This window comes from Rhipicephalus sanguineus, chromosome 3 (genome assembly GCF_013339695.2).
Source record: "Rhipicephalus sanguineus isolate Rsan-2018 chromosome 3, BIME_Rsan_1.4, whole genome shotgun sequence".
Classification (NCBI taxonomy): domain Eukaryota; kingdom Metazoa; phylum Arthropoda; class Arachnida; order Ixodida; family Ixodidae; genus Rhipicephalus; species Rhipicephalus sanguineus.
In genome coordinates this window covers 53,551,339-53,562,861 of record NC_051178.1, presented here as the reverse complement: position 1 = coordinate 53,562,861, position 11,523 = coordinate 53,551,339, and the positions used below count along the sequence as shown (strand labels likewise).

Here is an 11,523-nt window from a genome sequence, read left to right as displayed (position 1 = left end):
AAGTCTTCCCGCTCGCCAACAGCAACAGCTTCGACCGCCTTCTGCAGGAATACAGGGACTGTTTCTCGTCGTCATCGCGGGTCCGACAAACGCCCCTTGCTAAGCACCGCATCATAACAGAAGAAAATGCTCGACCACTCCGTCAGAGTCCCTACCGGGTTTCGACGCGGGAACGGGAGGCCGTTAAGAAACAAGTCGATGAAATGCTACACGACGACATCATCCAGCCGTCCAACAGCCCGTGGGCGTCGCACGTGGTGTTAGTGAAGAAGAAGGATGGGACCCCTACGTTTCTGCGTCGATTATCGTCGCCTGAACAAAATCACAAAGAAGGACGTGTACCCTCTCCACGGATAGACGACACCCTGGATCGACTCCACAACGCGAATTACTTTTCGTCGATGGACCTCAAGACCGGCTACTGGCAAATTGAAGTCGACGAGAGAGACCGAGAAAGACCGCCTTTATAACACCGGACGGCCTGTTCGAGTTCAAGGTCATGCCTTTCGGCCTTTGCTCGGCACCTGCGACTTTCCAACGAGTCATGGATACTGTATTAGCTGGCTTGAAGTGGCAGACTTGCCTTGTTTACTTGGACGACGTCGTTGTGTATTCCTCGAACTTCGACGAACACCTCCAGCGACTTCAATCCGTACTTCAAGCAATCAAGAACTCCGGGCTCACCCTGAAGCCAGAAAAGTGCCGCTTCGCGTACGAGGAGCTCTTGTTTTTGGGTCACGTGATCAGCAAGACTGGAGTGCTCCCAGACCCGCAGAAACAGCTGCCATCGCCGCTTTCCCGCCACCCACCGACAAGAAGTCCGTGCGGCCGATTTCTCGGCTTGTGCGCCTATTACAGACGCTTTGTCAAAGACTTTTCACGTATCGCCGAGCCACTAACGCAGCTCACGAAGACCGACGTCGAATTCAGGTGGCAAACAGCGCAAGTCGACGCATTTCATGAACTGAAACGACGCCTGCAGACACCTCCGATACTTGCGCATTTCGACGAATACGCCGATACGGAGATTCACACCGATGCAAGCAGCATAGGACTCGGCGCCGTCCTTGTGCAGCGGACGGGCGGACTGGAAAGGGTTATCAGTTATGCTAGCCGGTCGCTGTCTAAAGCAGAGGTGAACTATTCCACAACAGAAAAGGAGTGCCTCGCCATCATCTGGGCTACGTCAAAGTTTCGCCCCTACCTCTACGGCAGGCCCTTCAAAGTTGTGAGCGACCATCACGCCTTGTGTTGGCTAGCTAACTTGAAGGACCCTTCAGGTCGCCTCGCACGGTGGAGCCTAAGACTTCAAGAATTTGACGTTACTGTCGTGTACAAGTCCGGAAGGAAACACTCCGACGCCGACTGCTTGTCTCGTGCCCCCGTCGACCCACCAACGCCCGACGACCAGGATGATGACAGCTTCTTGGGAGCCATAAGTACCGAAGACTTCGCCGAACGACAGCGAGCCGACCCGGAACTGAAGGCTCTAGTGGAATACCTGGAGGGCAGGACCATCGTTGTCCCAAAAGTATTCAGGCGAGGATTGGCATCATTTTCCATGAAAAACAACGTCCTCGTAAAGAAGAACTTCACTCCGGCCCGAGCCAGCTACCTTATCGTTGTACCTTCGGGACTGCGACCAGAAATTTTGCATGCCCTGCACGACGACCCAACGGCTGGACACCTCGGACTTTCCCGAACGCTCGCACGAGAACAAGAAAAGTACTACTGGCCGCGCCTTGCCGCCGACGTCACTCGCTACGTAAGGACGTGCCGAGACTGTCAGCGACGGAAGACACCGCCCAGAAGACCAGCAGGCTTCCTTCAGCCGATCGAGCCTCCTCGGCGACCATTCCAGCAGATCGGGATGGACCTCCTGGGGCCGTTCCCAACGTCGACTTGCGGAAATAAATGGATCGTCGTGGCTACCGACTACCTCACCCGCCACGCCGAAACAAAAGCCCTGCCCAAAGGCAGTGCCGCTGAGGTAGCCAAGTTCTTCGTTGAGAACATCGTCCTTCGACACGGCGCCCCAGAGGTTCTCATCACCGACAGAGGTACGGCGCTCACGGCTGACCTGACTCAGGCGATCTTGGAATACAGCCACACAAGCCACCGCCGCACCACCGCGTACCACCCACAGACCAACGGCCTCACCGAGCGTCTAAATAAGACCATCGCCGACATGCTGGCCATGTAGTACGTCGACGTCGAACACAAGACGTGGGACGCCATCCTTCCGTACGTGACCTTCGCGTACAACACGGCCGTACAGGAAACGACGCAGAGGACGCCATACAAGTTGGTCTACGGACGGAGCCCGGCAACGACGCTCGACGCCATGCTACCAAACGTGACCGACGAGGAAAACATCGACGTGACCACCCACCTACAGCACGCCGAAGAAGCACGACAGCTCGCCCGCTTACGGATCAAGAACCAGCAGACGACTGACAGCCGCCGCTACAACCTTCGCCGACGCCACATGGAATACCAACCCGGTGACCGTGTATGGGTATGGACGCCAATACGCCGACGAGGACTTAGTGAGAAGCTTCTTCGACGATACTTCGGACCGTACAGGGTACTTCGACGCCTCGGCGCACTCGACTATGAGGTTGTCCCTGACGGCATTACGAACTCTCAGCGGCGCCGTGCGCGACCTGAAGTCGTCCATGTCGTGCGCCTTAAGCCGTTTTTTGCGCGTTAGCGAGCCTGGGGACTCTATTTTTTTTTCCTTTGTTATTGTAATTTATTTGTGTATGCACTTGTTTTTTTTTCTTCTGTGTTCTTTCACAAGCATCGGGACGATGCTTTTCAGAGGGGGGCAATGCCACGCCCACTTCTTGTCTTGTTTTGATGTATTCGGGTTTTGACCGGCAGGGACGGTTATCAACGCTCGACGCTGTCCGCGAAGTAGTGTTCTAGAAGCGTCGCGATTGTAGTAGATCGGTTTGTTAAGATTGCGCCCCGCACGCGAATGTTCCAGCTTTGTCTAGAGATAACGCCGCCACCAGCGATATTGCTGGAAAGTTCGATAGCGCCTGTATAAAAGCCGGCGCGCGTGACCGCTTGTCAGTTGATCGACGGACGACGCCCTGTTCGCCGCTATCATTGTACAGCGTGTATTGCTGTAGTTCTAGTTCTCATTTTCCCGGCCACAAGTTCGGCCCAAATAAACAGTTTCATTCTGCAAACGCCGACGCTGTCTTCGTCGACGTCACGACCACGTGACAATAGCTTACAAAAGAATTAAACTCTTCTTCACGTTCCCACGTCGCACCTGCTAAATTTTGTTAAGCGTCGCCGTGATATTGAAAGATGCAATATTTGTTCGAAATGTGTATAAGATTTTTACCCATAAAATGGACAGTATACACGACTTCCGCCAAAAGATTTCCTTCATACGGCGATCGGCTGATGCGTCGGAGATCAGCGAACATGCCTTTTCAAAGAAAAAAAGAAGCCCCCCCCCCCCCATTCTGAAATGTGGCACGTGAGTACAAACGCTAACCTCAGTGACTAGACAGTGCAATTTCGTACAGTCGCGCCCATTTACAACAGCCCAGAGGGGGTTATGGCGGCACCCAAGGAGCTTTCTGCGAAAGGTGCACGTTATCGTCAAAAAATGCTTCGAAGTCTTCTATGAAGTACATCAGTGTACGTGCAAAGGCAACTGTTCTGGTGGCTCTAGATTTAAGTGTACCGTATGCCGTTGAAACTGCGGCGTACTAAACAAGCCACGCTCGTTGTGTTGAACATAACGCTACTCTGTTGAAAAGCTATTGCCTTCAACTTCTTCCCACCGTAAAATGTGTCTAAAAGCTTTATGTCCTAAGTCGTGAATGTTCTAAGTCTCTATGAAAACACCAGTTATTCGTGCTAGTTGAATCATGCTCACACATGAAAGTGCCACCTAGCTACATAAATGATCTCCTAGCAGCTTCCTCTACTATCCATTCGTTTTACCACCACGCGGTAATATTTGAGGGAATAATTGAAACCAGGAACAGCGCTTCAGCGCTACTCGTCAACACATCGAAGAAGTCACCACATCGCATACCTGGTACTACAACGCCACCTTGCGGGTTACTCTGAAAGAATGAACCAGTCAAGAGAGCGACGGACGAAGGAGAAAAGTGGCACACAGCTACTGTCGGCGGAGTTGCAATGACTGGCTGCTTTTAAGGCCGGTAGCAGCGGAAAAATGGCTTGGCTGATTTCTGGCGAGATTCTTGTTCCCTCGATTTGAGCCAAACACTCAAAATCTGTGACACCTTGCAAAGTTAGTTGGCACTATAGACGATCATAAAAAAACACGGCAAGAATAGGACCAGTGCTGAACAGTAGGGCGACGCCGCAGCCACTGGCGTTCGAGTATGTGGCGTCAGAACATGGCAGCCAAAGCATGTTTACAGCTCTAAAAATGGAATTCTTCACTTGCATTACAGAACGAATAAACTTTAATGACAAGAATGGCTCAATGACCTAAGCAGGAGCAAGGGTTAAAGGTGATGATCAAGAAATAAATATAAAAAACTACACGTTCATGAACTACCGGTCAAGCAGGCCTTGCACAGAAAAAAACTAACAAATGCAAATGTTTTTGGATACGCGGCCGGGACTCGGGGAAGACTATTGTACGGGGCCTATTACAGACCACATGTTGCTTAACACGACTTTAAGCCATAATGGAAGGGAACAAGGCCATTGTAAGCGCTCCGTATCCAGAGCGCTCTCTACACCCATCGATATTAGAACTCGGATATCCGACGTACCGATTTAAATCGTCATTCCTCAGGATAGGGGGCGGGCGGCGATTAGGGAATACTAACAGTTCGTACCTTCTCATCATGGAAGGAATAACTGTGAAAGGGACTACAATTTATACGCAAAATTCGAGCAACTGTCACTATGAGGGCACTCACGACGCACACTCAGATTTACTTACTGTCGTTACTTCTCGTCCCTTAAAAGTTATGCCTGACGCGCTAAGGGAGTGTCCTTTTCGCAAAAGCGCAAGGAACTTAGTCATTCCGCACGAAATGATTATTGAAATCAACACATTATGCTTGAATCTCGGCAACTGTGATTGTAAAGTGTTCATGATGTACGTGTTTACATTTTCGCCGAAAGGGTTTTACATTTATTCATCTATATAAAAACGCAGAAGCTGCTTTGCCACAGGCATCACTACTTTTGGCTGCTATCACGGGCTTTGGCTCAAGTTGGCTACCTTCTAGCTTGGTTTTCCAATTTTATGGCTATTTTTCGTCTTTTCGACTTGGTAACCCTGACTGTCATTGTGTGTGTAACACTTCTCTCTTTTGTCTGTCGTCCTCTTGGCTGGTTTATTCTTTCAGCATTGTGTACCAGCCTTCAACATTACAGGGGGATACTTCTTATACTGTTCATAACTCAGCTAAGTCTGTAAGAAGCGATGATCAGGCCAGACAGTAATCAGAAATGAAACATCACGGAGTTGCATTTATTCGTGGTATACAGCGCATCTTGTATCGGCCGGGCTTCATAATATCACTGTATTCCACATCCACGTGAACCGCACTTCCGCTTACCGGAACAACGCGGTATCTCTGGACGATGCTGGTCAAGTATACGTATATCTCGACAGATGCGAAGATTTCGCCAGGGCACATTCTTCTGCCTGCAATGGATAAGACGATCATTTGTTTAAAGTGTGGTACTATTAAAGGTGCCCTCCAACAACATTCAAGCTCTCGTTGTCCAACTTTTTGTAGCGTTAGCTACGTTGCCTAGCCGGAGCCGATTTCGCGTGGATAATCATGAGCTGTGCTGCGCATGCGCGAGGATCAGTGATGTCATACAGCTGGGTCACCGGAGCCGGCATCTCAGGCGCTCTCCACCACCGCCGCTGCTGGTCTGCGCGTTCGGGAGGAGTGGCGTCGTAGCCGCAGCAGACACACTGGCGCCGGCGTGCGCGCGGACTCCGCTACCGCCGCGCGCGACTCGCCGCTGCTGGTCTGCGCATTCGAGAGGAGTGACGTCGTAGCCATAACAGACACACTGGCCCCGGCGCGCGCACGCAGCTATTCGCCTTCGCTGTGCAGTCGCCGTCTGACACTGCGCTGGGGCAGCTTGATAGCGCCTCTGACTGGCGTTTGCAGGTGGGTAACGCCACGGAGAAGGGGAGCGCAAATGCTGCTCAACGGCAAAGAAGAGCGAAGAAGCTTATGTCATCGGATCCCGAAGTAGTTACCTAGCAATTAGCGGTTCAGCGTACGAAGAATGAACAGAAGAAGGCTAATAATCCTAGACAATCTGGAAAGCTAAGAATAATCAGGTGAACCTTCGCTAACGCTACGTATATCCTGGCATAGCCGAGCTAAGCCACTGCAAATTTTTACTTTCGCGTTGTATAGACAGAGAGGTGGACAGATTAGTGAACTGTAATAAATGTAGGTAAATTCATACACCTATTTCTACACATTACTTCGTGCACAGCTTCTGCCCTAATTTGGCACACAGATAAGTTGCGGCATTCTCAATTTTCCGGTGGACCTCATAAGTCAGAAGCTTAGAAAATTCGACATATTTACACAGCGCTAATTAAACGAGGACATATGAAAGGACACAACAGATGCGCTGATTTCCAACTAAATTTTATTAGCGAAAACGCTAGAAATCTATACACATGATAACACCAGCACACATGAGCACAAACACACAACCTATTGCATTGCAGCCAGATACGCGATTTCATTTTTTTAGGGCAACGGATGGCATGCTCACACAGAGGTCACCCAGCTGTTGCATTTCATTACCTTCTGTGATTTCACGCGTGAGCTGCTCACGATGTTTCGCGACAACGGTGCACTTTTCAAATTCTGGCTTACAACCACAAGCTCTACAATGTATGCCGAGATGGCCCTGAACAGCTGTGTTGCCATGATAGTAATGCTCCTTTAAACTCTCGTTTAAGCATCTGTCCCTTTGCCCAACGTACTTCTGACCACAAGACAACGGGATCAAGTACACAACACCCATAGCGCATGCTCCGACCTGCCTCTTATGTTTTGCTATGCAAACGCTCCTTCGTGTGGCTTGGGCATTCAAGTGCAGTGATAGTCTTGATAGTCTGAAGCATTGGTAGTTTTTCCGGAGCTGAGAATAGAAACTTAACGTCTACCTTGTCCCCAATCTTTTTCAAGTTCTGTGAAATCGTATGCAGGTAGGGAAGCACAGCGACTCGTTTATTATCTCCAGCGGCACAGCTTGCTGGTGCTTCACCTTCCTGTTTAATGGTTTAAGCAGTTTTTCTGCTACCGAAAGCAGCACAAGCTCAGGAAAGCCGGCACGTCAGACGGGAAGCCTGTTCAAGAAAGCTGCATTTCAATGAGTGGCCGCAAGATTTCCTAAGAGCATTGGTGAAGCAAAGATTCGCAATGCCCTTTTTACAAGCTTTGAATGAGCTGACAGATACGGAACAAATGGCTTGCATCCTCGGGGCTCATACTTTTAGCGTAGGTGATCGCTAGAAATGCTTAATCGCAAATATTAAAAAAAAATCGGCAGCGTTGAGGCAAGCCCTTGACGTCCCCTCATGGGAGGCCTAGGCCCGGCCACTTAAACCTGCTGGTTTCCCTTAATAAAGTTTATTCCTCATCCTCCTCCTCCCACGTACCGTGGCAGTCGATGCTATGCGAAGCATTTGGCGGGAAGGTGACTGTGGCGTAATTTTTTTACATAGCGAAACGCTACAAAACAACGCTAAAGATATGTATAAATTCTATATGCACACATATATCTTGAGGAGCCGCATATGTGTTATATAACCAGTTTATAGCTGGGTAACGCTGCCAACGGGAACATGGGTGTCACGAACACGAGAAGCGGTATAGCTGATACGTAGTGCTAATATTTGTTCGTTATGATAGAGAACGTAAGCACGTTTCACGAACCCGTGTGCATGTATGGAAGAGGTTCTTGACAGTTTTTACACAAGGTCATCATCACCGTGGTCAGTGGCCACCAGCAGCTGGTCATGACTTGTGATTGGATCCGGTCGTGATCGCGGTGACGAGGGGTTCATATGTAGTGAGGTATGGTACAGCTCCTGGAAACGTGGATGCCTCGGTCATTTCTTCGACAAATTATCTGTCGCTAGATGCGGCGACATGTCGGAACCTGAAGTCACCCTTCTCATTGGTAAGTTATAGGCCGCCGAGGCTGGTAGGCCAGGATAGTGCTACGTAGACCAACATCAGTGGATGGCGCTTGTCGTACTCGTAGGCTACCTGGGCGTATGTGGTCTACGTAACCTAGTCTACAAAGCGGCTGTCAATCAGTCTGGAATCATCCTCGGTCAGGATGAGGTCATCGCCCAGCCTCGTAAGAAATTAAGAGGACACTGCGTCGCTCTGGCGGACCATTTGCATTTTACGGTGCGACGACGTGAATATCATACGTAACTTTTGGTAATGTATTCCTCCGGGGTCGAGCAACACCTCAATATACCTTGCTAAATCCTAAGAATACAAATGTAATGCTGATAAGACTGCAATAAAAGCGAAGCCAACACTGGAACCCCAGAGTCAATCTGATATGACGCCTGTATCGTAGGAGTACACGTCGTAGGAGTATCATGTAGTGTTTATTGCTTTCTTGCAAAATTCGATAGCCAGTACCATAATCACAATTGACGTTGCACCGACATTACGCCTGCATAGGTTGTTTTTCCGAACGGCTTTACAGACCTGGCGTGGTTCTGTGGTAAAATACCTGATTGCCACGCAGAATGCCTGGGTTCGATTCCTGCTGGGATCCTCATTTTCATTCTTTCCAATCGTGTCAACGCTGCAGATTTCGGTTTTTCTTAACGCTCTCGCATTTAAGTTACCAATGTGTGTTCTCGCCGTTCCTGAGTAGATGTAAACTGTCAATCACGTGTGGCGCATACCCGTACACCACGGCCTGTGGTACACGGGTATGTGCCACACGTGTCTGGAGGAAAGGGTTTGACGACGTACGCGACAGGATTTTCACGTTATTCGTGTCATGACCCGACAGTCATGTTCCTCAAATCCCCTTACCATCCCATGCAAATTTTGGTCTACACCAAGTTAAGGAGGCGACCATGAGAGCACCCAGACGTAGGCGGCTAGATAGATAGATAGATAGATAGATAGATAGATACGTAGATAGAAACGCTCAAAGTGCCAAAGGCTCCCAAAGAAATGCTTCGCATTTAAAACCTTAACGAGGCATCCCGCGGCAACTCATGCGTCAAGATTAGGAATGTGCGAATATCAATTTTTTTCGAATACGAATCGAATACGAATATCCACCTTCGAATATCGAATCGAATATCGAATATCAAAGGAAAAATTCCTCCACCGTAACGATATTTTATTTAACATGTAGCTATTTGAAAAAACAACATTAACAGCTTGACTGGCAACACAACATACACTGCTGTCTCCAGAACACAATGTCCAGGCTAGCACAATGCACATCACAACACAAGCAAATATAACGGCCCAATGAAAGTAATTACTAGATGTTACCATGAAGAAATATTAGTTGCTCCACATGATCAGGCAGCAGGCGCTCCCTTGTAACAGAGACAACCCTCCCTCCCCCCTTCCACTGAAAAGGTACGCTCGCTTGGAACAAAAGTGGCTGGTATAGGGAGATACATGGGGCACAGCTTTGCCAGACTGGGGTATCTAAAGGTGTCTACAGTCCGTAACCAGTCACGTGGGCCACTGTCATTCATCAGAAGTGATCCCGCATAGTGAACGAGTGGTAGTGCGGCACGTTACGGCCGCATAATATTGAAAATGTACGGTTACATGATCGCCAACAGCGCTGCACGTCGGAGACGCAGCAGCAATAAATCATAGGTATTGGGGCGCTCGTCGCAAGCTGACATCGTGCCTCCCTGTACTTACGATGTTTTTTACGTATAGCTACGTTTTTAGCTATACAAACGCAGCAGAAATGTGGAAGACGAGTTATTTTATGCATGATAATCGAATCGCATATTCGAATTTTTATATTCGAAACTTTTCGAATACACGATTTTCGAATCGAATACGAATATTGCAGATGTACTATTCGACGAATATTCGAAACTTTCGAATATTCGCACACGGCTAGTCAAGATTAGTGGTGACATACACTCTTTAAAATTACATAACGCGTTTGAAACAGTATCTTGAAAGCCCCTGTCAACACAATCAAAAAGCAAAAGAAGGTCGTCGCAAAAATTAAGACTTTCACAACAGTCGCTTTATTAAGGCGGCTAAGAAGTAGTCGGCCATGAAGAGCAAGAAAAATGTCACATAAAACTGGCTCTATGCATGAGCCGATGCCCAATCCTCTTTTTGAATGAAAATAACTTCGTTTCACGATGCAAAATTTGCTCTTATGTAAAAACCAAGGAGCTCGGGAAAATCGCTTGTCGATACAGCCGCCGCTTCTGGAAAGCAATTGAGCCAAAGTTGTCAATACAGTCCTCAACGCACCGTAGTAGCGTGTCGTGCGGTTAAGAGTAGTACAGGTCCTTCATGTCTACTGAGCAGGCGTTAAGGCGATCCTAAGGCTAGCAGGCGATTCTAAATCACCGACTAGCCCATTGTGCTGTTCTATCTAGAAAACTCAAAATACAAAAGGGAAGCCTACCCACTAGTCATTCTTGATGGACTTACGTGACAACATTTCAGTCATCACTGAAGTTCCAAGGCGCCGCCAGTAGAATATGCTGAAGGCTCTCATGTTGTGGAAGGCTTGCACACCAATTTGCGTGTTTCTGTTCGACGTATTCATGAAGCTCTTGCAATAACAACAAGATGGTGCCTCAAGAGTAAACCGCGCGTGTGAGACGACGCAGCTGGCGAACGCCTCTACTATATTTTGCATGTTTTGTAGTATTGGTCATAGAGCCTTATAGAATATTTACTAAAGGTAACTGCGGCACTGCGGTCGTTCAGGCTTCAAAGGAATAATGAGTAGTACATGGATTTGCCTTGTCTTCGTGCTTGCGGAATCAAACGAATTGTGGCTTTGCTTGATTTGGTGCTTTGGCTTTTGTTTGTCATACAGAAATGGCTCGTTGTTAACCTCGTGAGTTGATTCGTGTGAACCTCGCGAGCCTAAAATGATCCAGGTGGTGAACTGAGCCTGCTGAACATCTGCTAAGCAAAACTTCGCATTGTGACAAAGCTGCTGCAGGCCACATAGAGCCAGACGGAGACGAAAGCACGAGGCTTAGGCCAATCCATGTACTACCCATCATTCCCATGCAGGCTGAAGCGCCATACGTTGCAACTCCCATAGCCACTAGCGCCACATTTACCCTAGTGTACAGGTATGAAACTCAATAGTGTTAGAGATCATTTTTTGGTGCTACAGCGTCCACTTCAAAGCTCTTACATTATTTCTGCAGTTGAAAAACTACGTCGTGCGGCGCGTCCCCTGTGCATTTCCGGCAGCGCGGTGGCGTATTGTTCGCCTGGCGCCCCACATCACGAGTGAAAA

The 11,523-nt window shown here is 48.7% G+C and overlaps 1 protein-coding gene across 1 annotated transcript in view; it reads right to left on the bottom strand.

Annotated features, from left to right (window-relative positions):
* Nucleotides 1–5,477: 5,477 nt before the first annotated feature.
* Nucleotides 5,478–11,523, bottom strand: part of LOC119385472 (cytochrome P450 2C31) — a 67,203-nt gene continuing 61,157 nt past the window's right edge. Inside the window, exon 7 of the mRNA XM_037652899.2 lies at nt 5,478–5,668. Coding sequence (XP_037508827.2) covers nt 5,478–5,668 — 191 coding nt within the window. The remainder of the gene's footprint in view (nt 5,669–11,523) is intronic.